Source organism: Syngnathus scovelli, chromosome 7, assembly GCF_024217435.2.
Source record: "Syngnathus scovelli strain Florida chromosome 7, RoL_Ssco_1.2, whole genome shotgun sequence".
Lineage (NCBI taxonomy): Eukaryota > Metazoa > Chordata > Actinopteri > Syngnathiformes > Syngnathidae > Syngnathus > Syngnathus scovelli.
In genome coordinates, this window is record NC_090853.1 from 7,773,560 (window position 1) to 7,797,721 (window position 24,162).

At 40.4% G+C, this 24,162-nt stretch overlaps 3 protein-coding genes across 3 annotated transcripts; 2 read left to right on the plus strand and 1 right to left on the minus strand.

Annotated features, from left to right (window-relative positions):
- The first annotated feature begins 97 nt into the window (after positions 1-97).
- On the plus strand, positions 98-9,161 carry farsb (phenylalanyl-tRNA synthetase subunit beta). The gene is made up of 18 exons (XM_049724736.2): positions 98-327; positions 858-913; positions 1,225-1,379; positions 1,493-1,565; positions 1,651-1,766; positions 2,246-2,396; positions 2,484-2,592; positions 3,210-3,280; positions 3,351-3,412; positions 3,592-3,643; positions 3,725-3,786; positions 3,963-4,170; positions 4,248-4,328; positions 4,417-4,509; positions 4,605-4,722; positions 5,436-5,588; positions 7,554-7,701; positions 7,997-9,161. The coding sequence occupies exons 1-18, from the start codon at positions 270-272 to the stop codon at positions 8,754-8,756; spliced, it is 2,526 nt and encodes an 841-aa protein (XP_049580693.1). The 5' UTR covers positions 98-269; the 3' UTR covers positions 8,757-9,161.
- An 857-nt stretch (positions 9,162-10,018) lies between these two features.
- Positions 10,019-18,713, minus strand: sgpp2 (sphingosine-1-phosphate phosphatase 2). Its single transcript, XM_049724743.2, has 5 exons — positions 18,416-18,713; positions 17,546-17,707; positions 12,875-13,054; positions 11,367-11,456; positions 10,019-10,699 (listed from the first exon to the last, which is right to left on the minus strand). The coding sequence occupies exons 1-5, from the start codon at positions 18,638-18,640 to the stop codon at positions 10,157-10,159; spliced, it is 1,200 nt and encodes a 399-aa protein (XP_049580700.1). The 5' UTR covers positions 18,641-18,713; the 3' UTR covers positions 10,019-10,156.
- A 564-nt stretch (positions 18,714-19,277) lies between these two features.
- Positions 19,278-23,450, plus strand: LOC125971776 (RING finger protein 228). The gene has a single exon (XM_049724746.2). It carries the CDS (start codon positions 21,225-21,227, stop codon positions 21,999-22,001), a length of 777 nt encoding a protein of 258 aa, XP_049580703.1. The 5' UTR covers positions 19,278-21,224; the 3' UTR covers positions 22,002-23,450.
- The last annotated feature ends 712 nt before the right edge of the window (positions 23,451-24,162 follow it).

The following is a 24,162-nucleotide window of genomic DNA, read 5'->3' on the forward strand; positions in this document are numbered from 1 at the left end:
TTGACCATTGTACACCCCGTACTTTGAAGCATCTAACTATTGTTAGATTTAATGCAGTGTTAAATTCCTTGAACTGATCCACTTGACAACTATCAATTTTAACAAACGGCCGTTTGTTTGTGTGGTTTGCACGTTTACCTCTTGTCGAACTGGAAATACTGGTTGATTTAAAAAGAAAAAAAGAAACTGCGTGTGCAATCAGGCACCTCTACAGGCAGCTAAAGCCGTCTGGTTGGGTCCTACAACCGGTGCTAAGCTAACCAGAAACCATGCCGACTGTCAGTGTCAAAAGGGATCTTCTTTTTAAAGCATTGGGAAGAACATATAGTAAGTAACACTCGTGTCCTAATTAAACTAAAAACAACAACATTTATTTGACAGATTTTTCGATACGAAAACATTAACACGTATATTCTGAAGTGCAGCCGGTAGCAGCCTTCGCTGAGTTATTTTGTACGAGTCCAGAATTAGCAAATTTACAATATATGAATATTTTACAAATCATCAAAATCTCTGAATATTTTACAAATCTTCAAAACCAATGGGTCATTATTGATGGCCTACAGCCACGTTGTTTCACTACTTTGTTGTGTTGTTTTTTGAGGATGTCAACGTCATTGCGTCATCCTCAGGCATCTTGCTTTGCGTATTAAACTTGACACGTTGAACATGCTGTTTGAAAAGTAAAAAGAATGTTGGACGTGATGTTGTGTAAATATTTCTTTTCAAAATAAAATAGCTGAAAGTCGCAATGGGGTACGTTGTGAACATTTGTTTTTCATGTTGATATCCACCCTAAAGAAAATGCACGGATTACCACCGTTTTAACATTGATGCCTGACCTTCTCTTCTCTCAGCTGATGAGGAGTTCGACGAACTGTGTTTTGAATTTGGACTGGAGCTAGATGAAATCGTAAGTAGTTGTTTTGCACCCACTGAGTTTGCTACTGTGTGATTTTTTTTTTTTGTGTATTATTTTTTGTAGTTAGTTCTTCCATAGCCAAAAAAATCCAATTATAACTATAGGTGTATCGATAAATTTAATGGCTCCGATATCCAAGCAACAGTTTCCTGAAATCATCCAAAATCATGTTTGTTTGTAGCAATCATCTTAACCAAAAGTGCAGCTTTAAAGTGTTCAAGTTTCACATTGGCAAAGGTTGGTAGAGTTCTTTGAATTGAACTCTGACATGTATCTAAAGTGTGTTTCTGATTGTAATGCAGACCTCAGAAAAGGAGATAATTAGCCGTGAGCAGGGTGATGTCAAGGCAGCAGGAGCATCTGATGTTATCCTTTACAAGATCGATGTACCAGCAAACCGCTATGACCTTCTATGTTTGGAAGGTTTGGTTCGTGGGCTGCAGGTCTTCAAGAACAAGTAAGACTTTGTCCAGCAGAATTGTCATGTGGATGAACATTGTTTTATTTTCTTGTATACAAGTCAAAAGTTGTTTTTCAGTGTGCACCAATGATATTTTTTTTTTTGTCCAGGATTGAGGCTCCTCGGTACAAACGTGTCAGCCCTATCAGTGGGAAGCCTCAGAAGCTCATTATCACCAAGGAGGTGGGTTGCAATACTCCATAATTTTTATACAATGGTTCAAATAGCTTTTCACGGGTCCTAAGTTGCATGTTATTGTCATGTGCAGACAGCAGCAGTGCGTCCCTATGCTGTGGCAGCAGTTTTGAGGAACATCACATTCACGCAGGAGCGTTATGATAGTTTCATTGAGTTGCAGGAGAAACTCCACCAGAACATCTGCAGGTGAGGTGTGCAGCAATTTCCCTGCCTATTTTCCAATTGGGCAGGAAAGCTAGTCTAGGCTGACGTGACATATTTTTTCAATTGTTATTTTTCCAATTGTTTATTTAAGGAATACTTACCAATGTTAAGAATGTGTTGATTCTGTGTTTAACCAACTATTGTAATTTATAACCGCGTATCAAAATTCTTACAGTCAGTGCTTCAACCTGCTCACTACTGCATTAAATCAGTGTATAGCGGTGCTTTAGTGTCAAATTTTATTCTAGTTTCATCACAAGCGATTATATCCTCCATTACCTACTATTATTTGGAATGAATCAGAATTTAAAATGTTTTTCATGGCAACCCCACCACTATTAAAACAATAATAAAGTATGCATTACAGAATTAGACTGATGCTTTGAATGTCTTTACAAATTAATTAATGTCATTTTAGTATACCATGCCACAAATGAAACTTTCTAACATTCCTTGTGTAGAAAGAGGAGCCTTGTGGCGATTGGGACTCATGACCTGAACACCATCTCAGGTCCGTTCACATACACAGCTAAACCACCTGGAGACATCAGCTTCAAGCCCCTCAATCAGACCAAAGAATACACTGCCACTCAACTCATGAGCCTTTACAAGGTTAATTAGCTGCTTAAGCCTGTTGTCTTTTCTACCCCCCCCCCCCCTTGCTTTGTTGAACTACTTTTTGTCCTCTGTTTATCTTAGACTGACAGCCACTTGAGACATTACCTTCATATAATTGAAGACATGCCCGTGTACCCCATAATTTATGACAGCAATGGTATTGTCTTGTCGATGCCTCCCATCATCAATGGTGAGTATTTAACATTTGCTACTACTTTAATTTTCTGCAAATTTCAAGCATGAAAAGTATGCCAGTGCAATCTGAATCTGATTGCAAATGTCCCACAAAAAACATGCATCTCTACCTGAGTTGCCAGGAATTCGACTTATTACATAACTAGATTCCCTGGTTTATCTCGTATGTCCTGTTCAGCATCTACATGATACCTTGTAACGCACAGTTTTACTTAACACACCTTCCCTATTCCTTTTGTGTTTGAGATGAGCAAAGATGCAATGTGCTGAAAAGCCCAAAGCATGTGGTGAAATTCAACATTGAAGTATGAATTGTGCTAATTTCAAAGTATATACATTGCATTTATCATAATTGTGTGGGTGTGATTTGTGGGAATATTGATTTCCCTTGCTACACTCCAGAATACCTGCTCATTTTATATTTTATATATATGTATATATGTATATTTGCTACCAATAACATTGGACTATTTTCATAAAATAAGATGCTGTAAAACTTTTTTTTTTTTTATTGATTGATTGGCGCAGCAATGTGGAAGAGTTTTAATTGGACAACAATGAAATGCATTTATTCGTTTAGCTTGAATATCTAATTTGCCTTTGGTTTTGCAGGGGATCATTCCAAAATTACCTTAAAGACAAAGAATGTCTTTGTGGAGTGCACAGCCACGGACCTAACCAAGGTATAACAGAGTCCCCAAATAAATGTTCATGCAGCATTGTCACAACAATTACAATTTGCCTCTTTTGCAGGCAAAGATTGTGTTGGACATGATGGTGACCATGTTCAGCGAGTATTGCTCACAGCCTTTTACGTAAGTTACAAGTGCGTCATCTTGGGAAATTTAAACGTGTTATTTAGTGATGAATGGAGCTGAAAAGGTCAATTACTAATTATTCAGTCATTCATTAACCTCTACGCTCTCTTTAATGATGTCACTGCAGCTGCATCGTGAAATGTATTTAATTTCTAATCTCTCTTGTGCTCTTTCAGTGTTGAAGAGGTTGAAGTGGTGAACGCTGATGGCACGACCAGCATATATCCAGTACTAAACTCATTACAGTTATCCTCCATGGACGCATTACATGCAGCTCCCCTCTAAATTCTCTGCTCTGCTATGTTTTAGGAACTGGCTTATAGGAAGGAGAAGCTCTCCTCCAAATTTGTCAATAATAAAGTTGGCATCAAGTAAGATATTCAATCATGTTCACAAAAAAAACAAAATATATGTATGTTTTTTTGTTTTGTTTATGTGATCCGTTTACCAATTCAATGTTCCAATATGTTTGCTTAAAAAAAGCCGGAGCCTGCCTTTCAGAATCTCTGATGGGCGACTTTTTAATTATTTTGCTTTTTCTTAAAAGTGAGTCAACGGAGAAGATCGCCCAGCTGCTAACTCGGATGTGCCTACGCTCTCAGGCAACTGGTATCGCTGATGAAATAGAAGTTGAGATCCCACCCACTCGCTCAGATGTCATCCATGCCTGTGATATCATGGAGGATGCAGCTATGGCTTTTGGCTTCAACAACATCACCCGCACAACACCACGGACTTACACCATAGCCAACCAGGTGAGCATGTTCACCGTATGTTTACGCTAACAAGTGTAATAGATCAAATATTTGTTTTCTTCTCTGTATGATAATAGTTTCCACTGAATAAACTGACAGAGCTGTTAAGACACGACCTTGCAGCTGCTGGTTTCACAGAAGCCCTCAACTTTGCTTTGGTAAGACACGAAACAATTCAGAAGCATCTTTCCCCTCACTTAAAAAAAAAAAAAAAAGAGTGACATATTCCCTCAAATTCTCCTGTAGTGCTGCAAAGAAGATATTGCGGAGAAGCTAGGTAAGAAGATCACAGAGACCAGGGCAGTTCACATCTCTAATCCCAAAACTGCAGAATTCCAGGTGATCAATAGTTGGATTATCCACGAGAGGGCTCTCTCTCACCTTTGAAAAACTTGCAGCCCTTTTTTAATAACAATATACTGCTATTCCACCAGGTGGCGCGTACCACCCTGCTGCCAGGCCTGTTGAAAACAATTGCAGCCAACAGGAAGATGCCTCTGCCCCTCAAGCTGTTTGAGATATCTGACGTTGTGCTGAAGGATGACACCAAAGGTAGGCGTCTCAAAGTGTGAAATCATTAACATAGTCATGTTAACCAACTGCCCATGTGACTGAGAACATTGGCAAAACAGTGTAGTCTACAAACACCATAAAATGCATTCAAAACAGTGATGGTGGGATTTATTATTATTATAATTCTTGACTAATAATTAAAAACAAATAGTAACATTACCTTTTAGTAGTGTGTGTCCTGCTCACAGGGGTGCGTACAGGTTTTTCCTTGCTCCAATAAGTCGGCAGTAAACCTTGGAAGTCATTTTATTCTCGTGTGCTTCATGGAAGTCTGATGTTTGTTGCCAGAACCACATATTGCTGACAATGCATTTTTCCGGCCATTTCAAATATGGTTTTAAGTTGAATAATTATAAGAGGCAGAAAATATTTTGTTGATCAATTCCTGTGGTCGAGTTAGCCACCACCACGAAGTAAAATCATACAACACATACAAGCCTTTTCATAATGTAAAGAGGTATACTATGAGAACAATTTGAGATTGTAGTAGATTGTACAAGAGGTACCCAACTAATTAAATTAGAAGTGGCAGTTGCATGAAGGAACACTGCTATTGATGAGGCAAAAAAAAAAAAAAAAAACATTCTTCCTTGAAGCCAAGAATAATAGAATAGGGAAACTGTACAAATAAATTTATTTTTATATGACAGTATATAGGTATATTTAAACTTCTTGGCTATCCTAAAAAACAGATGTTGGGGCAAGGAACAGCCGACATATTTGTGCTGTGTACTACAACAAGAGTCCAGGCTTCGAAGTAATCCACGGCCTGCTGGACCGTACCATGCAACTGCTGGCGGTGAAAGCTGCCAGGGGAGACGGCTACCACATCCAAGCTGCAGACGGTAAGAACCTCTGTCTTCCGCCCACATTTAAAAAAGATGCATGTTCTGTTAAGTGAACACTCTAAATTATTCGTAGGTAAGTATAAATGATTGTTTTTGCCCTGTTAGAATAAGAATAGACTAGAATAGATCTTTATTGTCATTGTCACATGTACAACGAAATTGTAATTTATTACGTTATATTAATTTCATATATCATACATTAATTGAAAGTCCATTGCTTCCACACACAGCCCCTCCCAGCCATTTATTGCGGCTCCCCTTGACAAGTGTGCTCCAAGGGCACACTGCAGGATATCCGCACAACAAATCAATTGGGCTCAGGTATCGAGCCGAGGGAAAGGTTGACAGAATTCAAAGAAAAGCGGCAGGCACGAGGAAACAAACAGAAAGGGTACTGTCGGGGGACTGAAGGTGCTATCAAGAATGGTCAGGAGTGAATGTAAAAATGTACAAATCAATTGGGCTCAGATATCGAGCCGAGTGAAAGGTAGACAGAATTCAAGGAAAAGCACCGTGCACGAGGAAAAAAAAACAAAGGTTACTGTCGGGGGACTGAAGGTGCTATCAAGAATGGTCAAGAGTGAATGTAAAACATCTCAGAGTGGAGAAAATATGGTAATTACATACTCTGCTGCAGTGTCAAGCAGCAACATTAACACGATACACATGCTTACTGCCCATCAAAGGTGCCAAGATACTCTTTGACTTTGGCACCTTGTGCACGAATCTGTCAGCAGGAGAAGGAATGGATAATTGGTCTGGTTAGCTTTAAAACGACAGTCTGGCCATCGGAAATGTCACAAAGCAATTTCTACTGTTGCCTTTACTTCTATCTTAGCACACTCCTACATGTGATCTAACACTAAATGTAATCGTTTTGATCAATAAACATATTTGGTTATCCTTTTGCAAGTATATACTGTAAGCAATGGACTTTGGAAACCCATTATCAGCCCTTGGTAGAATGCCATGTCTCTTGTGCGTGGGGATGTTGTCATAGCAACTCCTGTATCTTGTGAAATCCATCACCAATCTCTGATTGCTTGGTCGCTCTTTTTAAACACGTTGAGCCAATTGTTGGTCTTACTGTTAACGAAAGATAGCATTGGCACAAATAGGATTGTACCTTCAGTTTTGATTTACAAAAATAAATCTTTGTGAAAGTGACAAGGTATGTAATCCAATTCTGGTTCCATGGCCCCAGAGGTATTTGCTGTAGAGCAATGAGCTGTGACATTATTTTAATAGCTTGCTGCTCAGTGATGTTGAACAAAAGACATCTACTGTACTACCCAGCCCACCAAAGCTCTGCAGATCTAATCACCAAATAACTGCAAGGGATTCCCCTGCGCTTAGGTTTTAAGCTTTGGTTTTAAAACAGGTTAATGGAAAACTGAGCAGTAAAAAAATAATAATGTGGGGAAATGGTTGACTGATGAGGGAAAATAATGCTTGCATGAGTAGAGTACGCTTGTGACTTATCTTTCTCAAATAATGTCATTTGTCAAACTCATCGTAAACAATAGAATAACACTTCATGGCAGCATTATTGCTCTCTTGAGAATATGTTCTGTGACCTTACCCAGATACGTCAAGATTGTTGGTGTCTTTATTTCTAGTTGAATAAAAGTCAGTGTATTCACTAGTGCAGCTTTGAACTACCAATACACCTGTAGCCTGGCATAGCAACTCTTCTCTTGCCTCTTGAAACGATGAATCAGCAAAGCTCTACGAATATGGCTCAGGCGCACTCTCTTTTGTGACAAAATAATGCAACATCATCGTTTGTCTGGGTGAATGAAATACAGTTTAAAAAAATGCTTTGCAAACTAGGGCTGTGCCACCTCATGCCAATATAATGGTCTCTATCACATTGAGCAAATCTAGAACATACCTGCTGCTACACTGGTCACGCTGCCAATATTAAAATAAACCTACAGAGTGATTACTCTCTCATTTCAGATTCCACTTTTTTCCCCGGGCGCTGTGCAGAGATCTTTGTCCACGGGAAAAGCGTTGGACATCTCGGGGTCCTCCACCCACAAGTCATTAACAACTTTGAGCTGACCATGCCCTGCTCTGCCTTTGAGATGGACATCGAGCCTTTCCTGTGAATTCCTCTTTTTCTGCACTTATCTTATAAAATAGCATAATGTGATGCCATTTCGTAAGTAGCAGAAATACATTTTAAAGTATGCCAATGAATGAGGACAATAAAAGAACCAGCAGCAGAGTGTTGAGCCATTTTGTTTTATATATCCATAATATTGAGCAAGTTTACGTTCACTTAAATTCACTCTATGGTGTACGTGCGTGCGTTTGTGTCAGCCTTGCATGTGTGTTCTATTCCACTAATTGTATGCGCCTCTATTCTAAGCTCATCCTGTTGCTTTTGGTTTTTCTAGCGGCCACACGGCTGAAACACACCTCACGCATGAGGTTCCCCTGCAGGAAGCTATCAAACACAAGTTCCCCGCTGAAGTAAAAGCCCGTCAAGGTGCCACCTCTTCCAAAACTGTTTTTGGAGACTTAAGCACACCCAAGGCTCTCAAAGCCCTTAATGATTTCCTGGTGGACAAAAGCTACATTGAAGGCTATGTAGCATCTCAAGCTGACGTGGCCGTCTTTGAAGCCGTCGTCTCTACTCCCTCACCGACATTGTGTCATCTCCTGCGCTGGTACAACCACATCAAATCCTTCTATAGGGAAAGAGCTGACCTCCCTGTCGCCAACAAGCAGTTTATGCTGCCTGATACTCCTCCCACATCTACCAACAGCGACGAAGACATCGACCTCTTCGGCTCAGACAATGAAGGTGACAGCACGGAGGCAGCAAAATTGAAAGAGCAGCGGCTTGCAGAGTATGCAGCCAAGAAATCCAAGAAACCAACAGTCATCGCCAAATCCTCCATCCTTCTTGAAGTCAAACCCTGGGATGATGAGACAGACATGGTCAAGATGGAGGAGTGCGTCCGCAGTGTCAGCATGGACGGGCTGTTGTGGGGGCAGTCCAAGCTGGTCCCGGTGGGTTATGGAATCAAGAAGCTTCAAATAGGATGTGTGGTGGAGGATGATAAAGTGGGCACGGATCAGCTAGAGGAAGCAATCACTGCATTTGATGAGTATGTTCAGTCTGTGGACGTGGCTGCCTTCAACAAGATCTGAATGATATAGACGCTTGGCTACACTTAGAGTTCACGCAGATAAAACAAGGATGTAGAAGAACCAGCTTCTCAGGGTGCGGTCACACTTGGCCGGTTTGTTTCAGTCCAAACGGACACTTGCGCGGTTTGTTTTGTCCAGTGTAATTGCTTCTCTATGTGCAAGTCCACCTTTGAGTGATCTCAGTCTGCTTGTTTGGGTCAGATCAGTTGAGCCTATCATGCTCTTTTTTTTTTTTTTTTTTTTTTTTTTTTTAAAAACCTCATCATGACATCTCAGCTAGTGAAAGATTTTCTGCTTTGTGCATATCACACATCCAAATTACAAGTGTCAGCACATCCTTAACTATTCTTGTTCCGAATGTTGAAGATTTCCTATCTGAAAGCTAATAAAGCCCTTTTAACTTGAGGCAGAAGTTTCTTTTTTCTGCCCTAAGTTAAGTTGATAAGGAAAGCATGCTATGTGCAGCCTTCAACTCTTTTGACAGACATGCCAGCATTCCTTCACTTGAGTATTGCCGATATACTGTAAGTGATGACTTGTTCAAACTTGCAGGATGATTAAGGAATATTTTTTTCTGCTAAACTGGTTCTGTTCAACGATCTTGGCTTTTATTCTCTATTGGAGCCACATAACACCGGTGTTCAAAGCATTACAATGAGAACATCAGTGGTGTGTCTACATGGTAGTTAAGAACTCGTATGAGAAGACAACTCAGTTGCTCAACACTTAAATATGTCAACTTCCAATAGAAACACATGCTCAATGTCCTGCTACAGTGCAGTTAAATAACAATGCTGAAAATCCATCCATTTTCTCAACCGCTTTACCTACAACAACAACAAAAAAAGGCAATTACAGTTGACCGATATTTGGGGGTTGACCAGGCTGGCCCAGCCCACAAATAGCCAAATTTCGAATATAATTAACAACCATGGGAAGGCTTTATTCAGATGTCCAGATTTGTAGGACAAAAAGAACATTACCGACATGACACAAAACTGAAGTCATTTTAAAATGGCAACTTTCTAGCTTTAAATCACACTAAAGAAATTGATAATTTTTTTTTTAAACCCAAAACAAGAATCTGCGAGTATGAGATGGTGCAAATTGTCCTGTTTAAGATAAATGCAACTTTGTTAGGAAACTATATTCCCATGGGCCAAAATAAAGATTTCAACTAATACCTTCATGAAATGGTCTTCAATTGCTCAGTAAGTTAAAAAAAAAAAAAAAGATTCACAAATAACATTCTCAAGAGCCCATTACGGAAAATATAAAAGTATTTATTACACTTGAGTATACATTACATTTGTCACTGCAAATATAGATTATAAACATTTTTTGCAATTTTAAAAAAGTTTAAAACAAAATAGTATTTTTTTTCTTCAATGTTCTATCAATCATAGCCCTAGTAGAATGAAGACTCTACTGACCATTATAGAATGAACAAGTCCAACAGCTGTATATGTGGCAAACTTGCTTGGTACTTCAATCTCTTTTCTCATCCTGGCACTCTGGTCATATTTAGGTACCTTGTACCACCAGTACAACAAATGTAGGATGGCTGCTTTCACAACTTGCCGAGTACCCACTAAGGCTCCGACTCCAACCAAGAAGCGAGCAGTGCCAGATGCAAATGTGTATCTTGTCAGTGTTGGTAAGGGCATGGGCAGCATTCCTTGGGGTTCAAATGTCTCCCCTAACTGTTTGTTGACCCAATATCCAACACTGCAGCCAGCCCAGACTCCAAGGATGGTGGTGGTGTCCCCCCGGGTGGTGCTGTAATGGTCCAGCTCTGGGTATGTGTAGCTGAGGAAAAGGGGCAGCAACAATGCCACGATTGGCGACACCATGCTGCTTAGCTGGAACTGGTCGAAGGCTTCCCAGAAAGGGTGGGTGAGAAACATTAAGAGGGCCGAGATCAAAACACCACAGATAACATCCTAAAGGAGAAATGGTTCATTGTAAAGACGATGTAATTTAACAGGCTGCGTTATTTAATTGTAGTTTAAAATAATCACAATTTAAGTTTATTTTCATACCTATGCATATTTTGTCATGTAATGCGATAACCAATGTTTCAGATTAGCCCAGTAAATCCCAAGACTTGTGAAAATAGAACAGCAAAGCAAGATAACGTAAGTAGAATTATTCACAGTTTGAAAAATGTAAACGCATCAGCTTTGTGTGATTTCTGAAAAATTATGGAGAAATGATCACAGCCTCAAGGAGGATGATAACCGATAATCGGATCCAGTTATTCTTTTGCAGTAATAGGGAAATACTAATACTGGCATCAAATTTGGGGAAAGTAGTATAAGTTATTTTTTGTTTTTTGTATTTTTGACCCCAAACCAAATATTGCTTCAAGATTTTTTTTAGTACCTGGGACTTTTTGTCAATTCATCCTTTGGCAACACTCACATCCTCTTTATCATTGCCGATTATTTTTAATATCCGACATTTGAGGAGATATTTAGAGAACGGCAGACGATGGTATCTTTAAAACCTTGCCAGAAAGTTTAACTAGATGCAAATAAATAATATATTTTTCTGTGAGCTTAAATCTTTAATGCAACGTGCATGCAAATGTGAGGATGGCAAGCTCACCAAGACTGAGTGCATGCCAGTGTAGAGACGGCTCAAGCACACCATCGTCGAGAGTGTCACAGCGATCAGTAGACCCGCCTCGAACTGGAACTGGCATGAAAAAAGAAATGCAAAACATGTGAAACGGTAACTGATAAGTAGATATAAGATACAGACAGAGAAATGTGGTGTAACAGGTGTCTTGTGAAGTCATGCTTTTATCTATTGCCCCTCCTTCCCTCTTTCAAAGTTTGTGATCAAATCTCCCAGCTCAAACTGACGTGCAAAGCTCTGCCACAGATCCATTTAGCTGCATGATGTAGTGGCCATCATTAAGTGTGTGCGTCTTTACTCCTTCGTCTCTCCATCATCCATCTCTTCCCAGCCTATTCTACCTTTGGCTGCAGTTTTTGTTTGGCCTCCATTTCAATAACAGTGATGAGAGAAGTCTCATGCATTCATTTACCCCCTACTCTGTGTCTTTTCCTGTCTGGAAGCAGTTGGAAGCCTATTCACTGGAAGTTCATGAAGAGAGGTTTTTTTTACTTTCTTCAATGGCCACAAAGGATGCCAGGAACAGGAGGGGGTCACCCTGTGATTGACTGGGGTGACCTCTGACCTGTTCCGGGAAGTTGCCCTGAGGACTTCTAGTAGTCACTCAGGACCTTCTGCTACTCATCTGTAGCAATACATGCCCTTCATTTCAGGGTGATTTCTGCTATTGAAGGTCAATTCAAAGTGCTGTGCACGTAAATGTGTTGAGCTTTTTGAGAGGATTTCTTACACCTTGAAAAAGCTCTTCACAAAATTGCGGTTATCATAATCCGATCCACAAATTACCTACGTGGATCAAGAGTCCATGACTCCATCATCATTAAAATAGTTCCGATTAAAGGATTGGCTGTCATTAAGGAAGTCCATGATTGAGCCATAGAGTGTTTTATTGACACGTTGGTGGATTTAGAGCAATAAAGAGGCGAAGGAGTCGTGAAGAGGAGGAGGCGGGAGGTTGGGATGTGGACTGACAGTCATTGACTGCCCTGAGTCTATCAGGAGTCTAAACAGTAGCTTGACAAGTGCAGTTGATGGAGACTGATGGCAACTGCTGTAGGCCCCGCCCCTTCCAGCCCTTTGTCAAGCCCCTTAGTTCGGACTGTTTGATAGACAATGAGGTTGCTTCCCATCTTCCCGCTTGGCTAACATTGAGGATGCTTCCATCCACTGTTCCCATACACCCCTCCCCCACAGCCATATGTATAAGTGTGTCGGTGTCCACCGACCCTGTTTTCCATGTTTAATTTTTCATCACTGCTTTTCAGTAGCTTAACAAGGGGAGATGATGATCACGTGTTGCCAAGCAACTATTGCCCATTTAAACCAAGAGAAAAAAAGGCTATATTTTGATAGACTGTATTCTAAAACCAACGTGCAGCTGTTTTTCTGTTCATCTTCAAGAGAAAAAGCCCAAAACTAAACATCTTGTATTTTTTGTTTTTTTCTGTTTTTCTCTTGGTATTAATGATTCTCACCTGGATTCTGGAAGGGGCACTCAGTAACAATGTAAATGAGATTGCTGTGGCAGCCATTGCATGGGTCGAAGGCAGCCCATACTCTGCATCAACACGCATCTCCAGCTTGACCACAGGAGGGGAAGTTGGACGGGGCAACTTGAGCACGTCTTTCATTACCTGGCCGATGTACATCACCAGCTGCAAGTGAGGAAATACATACTTCTTAGTCTGAGTGCTGTTAAATTCATGGATGGATCTTTGTTGTGGATAGCGATAGCGTGGAAAAACTTAACATATGCTGCTTTTTTTTTTTATTTTGACAGACTGTCAGATATTCATTGTAATTTGCACTATTGATGAACTGTAGTTCTTTAAGAGATCGGTTTGTATGCGTCAATTAGTTACAGCAATAACTCAATATATGGCTCGTTCTATAACATAAACTATAATCATAAAACAATAATACTACTGGTTAGTCAATCTAAACTCCAAATTTTGATACGGCTCTTGTATTGGATATCATCTTATGCAAGTGGTCTAGTTAGTGTGTAACAATAATACTAATGCATTTGCACATCACTGCAAAATTCAACCACATATGGGGAAGTACTAATTTTATCCAGAAGTCTACCTAATTGGAGTGTCTGATGATCCTTATACCAAAGAAACAGATATTTTCGCTTTGATCGTCATAATTGTGAAATCTAGTCGCGGCCCAGATTGGATGGTTCAGCGGGCCAATTAATAATCACTGCTGTTTACTGCATTCCATTTCCTGTAATTTTCATGGATTCATAAAATTATGCAGACAAATTTCCCCACTCTTAAATAACAGTAATAGAAGCTGTAAAATTCATGACATAACTGTGAACAATAAAACTAAGAATCCCATTCAGGCCATGTTCTAAAACTAAGCACGCACTCATGAATAAGTGATTACAATGTCAACATAAGAAGAGATGGGATAAACCATAAGCACTGTAGTCAAATACTACCAAAAAAGACACTGAATTAAGGAGGAGAAGTCCGAGTTTGAGTTCAGAGTTCAGCCATATTCGATGCTGACACAAAGACAGAAATAGTGCAAGGTGTTTGTATGCAGAGGCTGATGTAAGTACATTTGGCCTTCCAAATGTGCCATCTCCTCTCTTCTTTCTTCCTCAGGTGCCCTTAGAGGAGCAGCCTACTCAACTCGGTTTTATTTAAAGCTCTGCCTTTTTATATTTAATGAATGGCTGACACTGAGGGACAGTGATGCAATGTGCGCAGTGAGGGCACATAGTATTTATGTGAGTGTTTAAAGGAGGAAAGTAGAAAGGTTGTTATTACCAGCTATGCTAAAAATGTCATCAGAAAATGCTTGTTGCTATGAAAAGGCTACCGATTTTGCAGGATTACTAAAGAGAGAAAAATAGAGGCTGATATCATCTTGAAAAGAAGCTGCGAACGTAAGCATCAATGACTTTCATTACAAATTATTGTGATAGTAGGAAGTTAAATAAATATGGGGCTTGACTTTTTCTGGGGACAATTTCTGCATTGTTTCTGCTGTCAACATCACAACTATAGATCCCAGACAGGTATGACAATTAATGCCCTTGATAGCCTAATTAAAGAAAAAATCGCTCATTCACCGAGATGCTTTATTATTGGAGCTATTTATGTACTGTGAAATATTAATGTTACATTTTTTTTCATCATGAAGACATTCAAATATATATAAAGATATAACAGAATGATGATAAAAATAAATAACACTTTACCCCCCCAAAAAAACCTTCACAAATGCTCATTTGCAATTTAGGATTTCCAATCATTTCAATCAACCATACTATCAATCACCATTAGAGTTGTAAAATTAAAATGAGTTGCAGCCCAGTACTAATATAAATGATTGCATATTTGGTTAAGTCTCCTGATTAGGCAACTTTATGAAGAAAAAAATAATTTTACGGTTCTCAGCGATTCTCCAACTGACGTGTTTGTACCCGAATGAATAGTTGCAATTTTATTGTGCAAATAGCAGGATTTCTCAGTCGCTCATTAATGGAAAAAAAAGAAATTGCTAAATTTAGGTGTGCAAACCCTCTTCCATCCCCCCCATTTTGTTGTCACACCAAAAAGTAGTTATTCTATTCCACGCCAATATTTATAACAACACAACACCTACTCACCAACACACAACTGGTCCCATGAAATGGCCAGTAAACAGAGGCCAGGCAATGTTGAGCCCATTAAGCATGCCTGACCTCATCTATTCACCGTGGCTGTATTCACACAACAACACATACTGTGTGCACAGTCATCCTTTACAACTCCCCCTCCCTGCATTCAAACAATGCAGCCCGAGTGCATGCATGATATGATACCCCCACTCTGCCCCTTTCCACCCACCAGCGACCGGCCGACCCACATCACATTCAGCTACGTAATGCCACCAAGCCGGTCTCACTGGTGCCTTTGTAGAAGTGAAGACAGTTCAAGACACAGGGAAGTGTGTCCGTGTGTGATTTCTGATTAGGGTCAGTGTAGAGTTGGACTTTGATCTGTCAACATCAGGAAGCGAGCGAGGGAAGAAGGGTGTGTGTTCCCTTAGCGTCAAGAAAATAAAACACTTCAGCTTTTGCCAATGGGAAAGCACCAATAGCCAGATCATGTACAAATCGTGCATTGGTAAAGGTGTGAAAATGCAAAAAGGACTTAATGAATAAAGTAATGCTAGCTTCATCCTTCCCCTTTTTTATTTGCTGTTTGCCTAAATAACAAAATCTGCATTGCCTGTTTTTTGTCGGATTGAACCTGACAGATTATATAAATAAACTTCAACCTGATCTTATCTTGATTTGACTGACTTTTAAAATTAAGACTTAAATATAATGTATTTTCTTCCTCAAAGGTTTGTATTCATGGTTAATAAAAAAAATAGCACACTGAAATGCACTGTCATTTAAACATACACATAGGGTGACATAATTAAAACAAATGCAATTAAACAGTTTTAGCGTACATTTTTTGCTTCAGTTCAATGGACATTGTGCTGTTCCCTCTGGTGTGTTTGCCTTAGCCACCTGGGACCAGTACAATACATGGTCATGGTCAGAACAAGTCAGAACGCCTCAGTCAGCCACACTAATATGGTATTAGTTATTCTACATGGAGGATAACAATATATGCTTGTAAGTATTGTTATAGTACCTGTTTGATAATGAGATATACAGCCATTTGTTGAAATATCTATTGTTGTCTATTGTGTTTCGTATCATTTACTACAATTAAGCTCAAACAGCGCAGTCATTGTGTGATTTCAATAGGTTTCTTTAACCACAGTTACGCGACAAACTATTATGCATCTTTCAACGTTTGTTTGTGCGCACATTGTATAGCCATAAAATGCATAAATGCATTTCATTTGTTAGCCTGAGTTGTTTTTAATTCGGGGGGACACAGGAACAGCATAACACAAAGACCCCCGTGAACATTGCATTAGTCTATAAGCACAATGGTGGGTCGTTGTTAGATGTGCATGGTGATGCGCCCCCGGGGATGACAGTCCAAATGGTCTACCCCAAGTGAGAGAAAGCACAGGCCAGTGATGATGCCTATAAAACACTCTCCTGGTATACTCCAGGGGGAGGAGAACACAAGGGAAAGCTGGTAATGGCTAACTAGAGGGAGGAGAATTAGTGTGTTTAGCCGACGAGATGAAGAGAGGGTACATGCTTGTGTGTGTGTTTGTGCGTGAGTGTGTGTGTGTTTGTGTGTAGGAGAAGAGTTCACGCAGGGGCCTAGTGTAGCCAGGATGGCAAAAAGAATGCTAGGTCCTACCCTTCGGGGGCAAAACAAGGGGTTCAGTCTCAGGGCACCCGCTCAGGGCTCGAGGCAGGGACGCAAAGGGCAGAAAAACACACTGCCTGTCACACACTCTAGTTTCACTTTCCAAAATGTCAAAAGCTCTTTTTCAAGCTCCAATACCATTGGAGGCTCACTAGTGTTGTGACATGTTCTAATCGGGAAAACATCTGAAAACAAGGTAAAGGCCTTTTCCTTCAGATGTCCTCATATGTGACCTCTCAGTCAGGGGCCTGATCAGTCTGGCCCCAGTGGACCCTGGCCTGGGGATATATGGACATGCATAGTGTCATAGACAGGTCACTGGAGGGGGAAGAAGGATGAAAGGAGGTTGACGGGTGAAAAGAGGGAGACGGGAGTGCAATGAGAAGAGAGGATGCTTTGTGAAACTTTGGGAAATTCGACTGAAGGCATTCCGTGGACTGATATGTAGACATGTATACAAAGTGTGTCAGAAAGGTTTCAGGGCTGGTGCCACACCACAGATATGTAGTATATCCAGATATACATAGTATGTATATTCAAGAGCTACAGAGTATCCTTGAAGAGTCTACTTCCAGGAGAATATTTTAAGACACTGGTCCTGTTACTTTTTTGACGCGCCGTCCAACCACAATGACCATATGTACAATCTAATATTGTACTGAGCCGTACCAAATATAATGCATCTAGGAACATTTTAGAAAATCTATTTGGATAGAACTGTGAGAAAGGTAAAAATTTAACAATATTTGTATGACTGTTTGCCGTGGTGTAGAAGTACAGTACTGAAGGCTGTTCCTAATGATTGACACATATAACTGAGTGAGGTAATCATGTACATATTGTATTTTGACTCACAGTCCACATGTTAATGAGGCGTCGACAGAGGAAGGGGTCCAGGCACCAATGTATACATGGCAGGCAGGTGATGTAAAAGACTTCGTCACCAAGGCCAGCCGAGAACAAAAAAAGGAAGTGCAGCAGTCGGTTCCTCACTTCATATGCAGGTGTGCTGCAGTTCTGGGATACAATAAACAGCAATGAATGTGACATTGGGTCAGCCAATCGCTTAAAGGCAGTATCTCATCTTTTTACCCCTTATAAGACTCCAAATCTCAGTCAGAAGCTCACATTATTTAAAAAAAAAAAAAAACATTGGATAATGCACCTATATTGACAAAGCAATGAGAAATAAATTGATGTTTTTAAATGTAAGAAGTAAAAGTTAAAAAGTCATCAAAACAGAAATATTTAAGTACAGATACCTAACAAATGTACTAATGTATGCATTACCTAAGTACTGTACCGTATTTGTATTTAGTTGCTTGACAGTCACCACCACTGCTAATTGGTCATGTTGACAGTCAGTCAAGTTTAGTATAAGGATGAGGTTTTCTGAGTCAAATTCAACAAATGCATTTCTAAGAAGCACTTGTTGGCCATTTAATTACTTTGACACTTCATTACTACAAATCTACAACGTGCAAACAAAAAGGCAAGACAGCCAGGCAAATGCAAACACTGTGCAGATGAGGACCCGGCTGCAAACAGAAAAAGCAAGACTAACAAGAAAAGCCAGTCACTGTTTGATTAACAATTCGTGATAAATAGAAATTGGACTGTTTTTCTGTTTCCTAACCTAACATAATTGCATGAGAGCTGCATTTGAATGTTTTTTTTTTTCTGGCTTAACAAATAGCTCGGCTCTAGGAGCATTCATTGACGTACGTTTTTCTCGTATTCATAGTTGGAATTGCTGTCCTGGTGGTCCAATGTCGTCTTACGTAAACCACGTGATTGGTGAATATGGTCGGACGTTCCAGCGTGCGCCATCCTTCGACTTTGACGCGTCGCTCGGGCAAGGTAAAGTCCACATCGTCTCTGGAAAGCGGCCACAAGCTCCGAGTCCTGAAGGTAAACCAGGGCCTCCAGTTTGGCCGGTGAACAGATCATGTGCTCAAATGTGTTAAAAGTTGCAACACCTGACTGAAGTAAGAGCAGCACCGCGCACGGGGTGCGGCTGCTGGAAGTCAGGTGCGCGCGGCTGGGCGGTGCTAGGCGGATTTGGGAAGTACCTGTAATCACGAGTGGTTGGAAACTATGGACCGACCTTTATTTAAATGTCTGGGAGTGTTTAATATGTGTGCGACAAGTTGACACTCTTCCTGCACGGGCAGTCTGTTTTATTTTATTATACAATAGTGATATTAAAACAGTTGAGTACAAAGTCCAAATGGAACTTTACTGTTAAATATTTGCATAACTTGGTGCGTATGTAGTACATGAATAGACTTTTCTGCGCACGAGCGGAAGCCATTCTGACTCCACACAAAAAGATTTTTTGTCATCATAAATGCTAAATGATGGCATTTTCCCAAGTTTTCCAAGTAAATAGCATAGAGAAAAAATACTCTTACCCCACACCACAGCCATGATAATCGTTTTGAGACACCCAACAATCGGGTCTTTGCTGACTTGATTCAGAACGGGCGAATCGTGGTCAAAATTGGTGTGTAATGTACTGGACTTTATAAAAAAACAAAACAAAAAAAAAGGCCATCAATCAAAATTCTGTTTGCAAGGATCAGAAAACAGAAAATAATTCTTGTCAACTGATCCAGAAAAATAATATTATCTTTTACACTGCCAATGGAATAAAAACGTTTTCAAAACTGTTAAAAACAATTCACCATTAAAGGCTGTGTATATAAAACAGACTGAGGTTGAATGTCGACTGTTCCCTATAAACTTATACGTGCCAAATAAAAGTATCTAGCCTACAGTGTGTTGGGTCTTGCTGAGAAATATGAGCATGTCATCATTAATACACCCTTGAGACAGTCAAGCAAATGCAGTGAACCTCAAATCAATTTATTTATAGAGCACTAAAAAAATACAGCTGAAACAAAGTGCTGTACATAAAGATTGCGTTTGAAAAAACAGCAATAAAAGGATAATCATAAATTAATCATTAATAACAACTACATATTCTCTAACAAAAAATATACCTGTCCATTTTCATAACGGCTTGTCCTCACTAGGGTCACGGGCCTATCCCAGTTGTCTTTGGTCAAGAGGCTGGGTATACCTCTATTTGCAGTAATAAAAAATATGCTTCTTAAAAAATATTAAGCTATTCGATTACATCAAAGTACTCTTGCAGCACCTTCCCTGTGTCCTTAGAGCAAACAGTCACAGTTGATTATTGGCCGCCTGCTGTTCCACCAGTGGCCTGTTGGTGGTCTCAAAATGTATGAAGTTGAAGTCACAATCCCCAGAGAAAGAAAAACAGGCGATTGAGTTTTATTCAATCTTATTCACAGTTTAACATGTTGTGACCGTTGGTCAGTATGAGGGCGGCAGGATGCTGAAAATGTAATTTCGCAACCAAACAAGTGCTATACAAATAAACTTGCCTTGCCTTGTAGTTTTTGTTGATAGAGCGGCTGGGATGATTACAATAAAGGAGAAAGGAATCAAAGTGAAAGTGAGTCAGAGCTACACATCAATGGGCTGTTCCCAGCGCCCGGATGTGAGCATAAATTTAATAATGCAGACATACAGCTCTTCTAATTTTGCCTGGATGAGAAATTGCTTAACATGCTAATGTTCACTCTGTCACACCAGGATTGTACATACTAATCTGTCCATTATGACCCCAAAACATCCGATAAAGGATTTACACAATGTAATTTGTCATAAATGTCTTCTATTTGAAAGCAAAAGCGGATTTATAAGGGAACTAGTAAGTAGTCTAACCTATTTCATGCTTGACAAATAAATTAAGTGTTGCCACTCTTTACAATCATGTCACATGTAAATTTGCTCATGTGAAACCGTTTGTATTAACATAAATAGGAATTTTATGTGAATTACTATAATTGTGGAAAGCAAACCATGATACACATGAGGATTAAATTGTTTTGCAAGAGGCCTACAGTGAGTGGATTGCACAGTGTATACTTCCAGATTATGATCTAGTCGACAGTAGTGGCCAGATGGCAACCGAGAAAGGCGTACACACATTTTAATTAAGAATATATTTTCAGAGATGAATTATTTTCCAGTGTTACAATATGATTGCTTTTGACTGGGATCTGCAAACTCCCTAAAATAAATCACCACCACTGCATTTTATCCTCCCTACAGACCATTTTGTGTCGAAGTCGAGTTGAAGGCGTCATTTTTACAGGAACTCCCCAAATCGACGCGGAACAAACGTTGAATGTGACTCGCAACCTCGGTCAACACCGTGACCCATCATGATGGGGAAATATATCAGTGCAGCATTCTCATTAGTTCTCACACAGGAGGACAGAATTGGGACATTGAGCAGCACCCCGAGCTTTCAGATCCGATCGGCCGACGCCCTGCACGCTCTGCGTTAAGGATGATAAAGCAGCCACGGTACAGTTTGCGGTAATGATGGCGTTTCCATGAGCATAGAGGAGAGGAGGAGATGGGGAGGGGAGGGGGAGAAGAGGATAGACGTCAGCATCTGTCCGCCAGTTCCCTTTGTGTTCAACGGAGAATGTGAATGGCGAAAGATGACATGGCAGAGGTAGATTTAGCATCAAACGGAGCGGATCCCCCCCTGCCGCCCCCCTCTGCGTTTCCCTACGAGGAGTACGAATGCAAAATTTGCTACAATTATTTCGACCTTGATCGCCGGGCGCCGAAGATCTTGGAGTGCCTGCACACGTTCTGCGAGGAGTGCCTCAACACTCTCCATCTCCGGGAGGAGCGGCCATGGCGCATCAGCTGCCCCGTGTGTCGCCATCGGACGCCGGTGCCAGATTATCGGATACAGAACCTGCCCAACAACACCAAGGTGACGGAGGATTTCCCTCTCTATATCGACTCCGATCCTCTGCCCCAGGACGCTCTGCCGCCGTACCCTCCCCCGCTGCACCCGGCTCTCGTCGCCCTCCGCCGGGAGGAGGCGTCGGGGGCATCCGGCAGCAGCCAAAGCCAAGCCACCCCGTCCACCACCGTGTCCACGGCCACGACCATTTCCCAAGACTCGGTTCGCTATGACAGCTGTCAGAGCTGCAAGCGAGTGGCTTTAACCACCGGCTGCGTGTGTGTGATCTTCTCCTTCCTGTCCATGCTGGTGCTGCTGTTCTTGGGCCTGATCTTTGTGAACAGTCATGGCATCCCTCCCCTCCCGGCGGGACCCATTTGCTTATCGGTGGCCAGCATTCTAGCCATGTTCTCCGTGGTGGTCACGTGGCTCATGTGCTGGCTCAAATACAGACCGGACCATGAGACTGGCCGCTCATCTAGCACCGGTAACTCTCGAAGAAACGCCTGAGCTGGCTGCTTTGGACTGTCCATGCGAGCTTGCCTGGCTGTGTTGTGATGTACAGACTGATGTTCCCCCTTTACCTTTTCTAGGGTTTAAAATCATCCCAAATGGCCTTCTAGCAGTATAGGAACTCCCCAAAGGCCTTTGCGTATTAGAGCAAGTGGCCATCTTGACCCTCAATCATCTTTTCCTCAACTTGGAATGACTTGATCATGAATTTGGACTGATGGCTTCAGCGGATGTGTCTGATTCGGCGACTGAATGTGTGGTGCTTCTTTCCAGCCCAACATCTCTAACTGGTTACATAATATCCATTTTGACACCACCTACTGTATGATAATTGCCCATTGCAAACAAGTGAGCTTTATTGGTTGGCTGCTATGAGCTCTTTATGCACTCTTTTCACCTCCTCCAGCTTGAGTAACTGTTGCTGCAGGATGATGACACTGTTTCCCTTTTTTCTCAATGAAAGCTGTACCTGCAGGGTTTCCTATTTTTGGTAAAGATTAAAAGGATGCACTCAGCGATATATTTTTTTTCACTCTGTGTTTGTCTATGTGCACGATAGGCTACTGAAGTCAGTCCCATGCTTTGTGATTCCGCTTTTTTAATGACGGGGACGTGTGTGTCTCTGACTCTTGTGCCTCAGCTTGTTGCTGAATGAAGCAACCATTACTGCAATCATCTATGTGATGTGCAGTCCCACTGCAACAAAGCATCCACTAAAAGAGTAGGCTTATATATTGCAGCATTTTGTTTTAAAAACTTTGCAACATGGTGTTTCTTCACAACCTATTTATTTCTTGGGTTTTGAGATTTTCCTGTAGTTCATTCTTCTAGTCAAAACACTAGCAATGTACTTTAACTTACATATCCTGGAAAGGTCTGTTGGAAATTTTACAGACATCTGTACTTTAAATAGTTGCTAACACAATCAGCTATGTAATATGGCACTCAATATTTTCAATATTTAAGTATGAGGCACATTATACAGGAAGTACAGGGTACTTCATCGAATTTAATAGGTGGAACACAGAGAGCAAATATGGACTGTACTCATATGGACACAAAAGTGTATTAATATAGCAGTTGTTTCCCCCGCCGGGCAAAATCCCAACCTTCTGAAATTTCCAAGAGACACAGATAAGAATCAAACTGTGAAAGCCCCGCTCGCTCCACATCCCAGTCCAACATTGATTTCAATTGTCCTGCTTAACCTTCTCCCAACTCTATACCAATGAAGCACTTTCCCCTTTTTTTTCGATAAGTAATGGGGTACATTTTCAAATGTTAGCATATTGTATTTATTTCCGAGGACCTAGAAGCTATTGTTGGCTTTTTTTGAGACTATCTAGTTGTTGTCAAAGTACCAAATGTATTTGCACAGAGAAATTCTCTTTATGTTCTGTTTTGCAAACATAAATACATTTCAGTAATAAAGCAAACGGAAATATAGACGGCAATGTTTACTGTGTATCAATTTTATTTGTCTTCCATTTTATTTATTTATTTATTTATTTATTTATTTATTTATTTATTTATTTATTCTTACAGCTACAATGTCAAGAGGTGTGCTCTGATAACTGACCAAGATTAAAAAAAAAAAAAAACTGACTCACTTGACCGATTAAAATTCCTCATATGTATCAAACACGCCCTCTAGCGGACAATTTGATACTGCACGAATAATGCATACTACGTATATATGTATATATATATATGTGTGTAATTTTAGTCAAATCTAATGTTAAGTTAATGATTATCAGCTAATGCCAAATAGTTGCAAAACATGCACGCCTCTTACATTTAAACCAGCACACAAGAACGGGAATTTCCCCAGTTTGTTGCTACTCCAAGCAAAAGCAAGTCAACAAGTTTCATGTCCAGAAGCACAGTGAGCCAAGCTGTATCTAGCAATTCGATACACTCCACTGATTTCTGTGAAATGGATAAGGGTGTCTTTGAATATTATCCATGACCAAATGCCAGGCATGTTAAAAAAGGAAAGAGAGAGGGGGAGAAAAACAGCCACCCGTTTGTGACTATTACTAATATGCCTGTCAATCAACAACTTGGATTCCATAGAAATTATATCCAAGTCTCGCAATAAATTATAGCCTACATTTGCATGATTTTGTGAAAGCCCATGTGTTATGGTGATGTTTTA

Bases quoted from the DNA above. Each gene is read 5' to 3' on its own strand.
- farsb (XM_049724736.2), top strand. From the start codon at position 270: ATGCCGACTGTCAGTGTCAAAAGGGATCTTCTTTTTAAAGCATTGGGA. The intron at 1,767-2,245 runs GTGAGGTGTGCA...TTCCTTGTGTAG, and splicing joins CTCCACCAGAACATCTGCAG to AAAGAGGAGCCTTGTGGCGA. The intron at 3,281-3,350 runs GTATAACAGAGT...CCTCTTTTGCAG, and splicing joins CAGCCACGGACCTAACCAAG to GCAAAGATTGTGTTGGACAT.
- sgpp2 (XM_049724743.2), bottom strand. From the start codon at position 18,640: ATGATCTGTTCACCGGCCAAACTGGAGGCCCTGGTTTACCTTCAGGAC. The intron at 13,055-17,545 runs GTGAGTCAAAAT...CCTCACTTGCAG, and splicing joins GCCTCATTAACATGTGGACT to CTGGTGATGTACATCGGCCA. The intron at 11,457-12,874 runs GTGAGAATCATT...TTTTCATGCCAG, and splicing joins GTGCCCCTTCCAGAATCCAG to TTCCAGTTCGAGGCGGGTCT.
- LOC125971776 (XM_049724746.2), top strand. From the start codon at position 21,225: ATGGCGAAAGATGACATGGCAGAGGTAGATTTAGCATCAAACGGAGCG.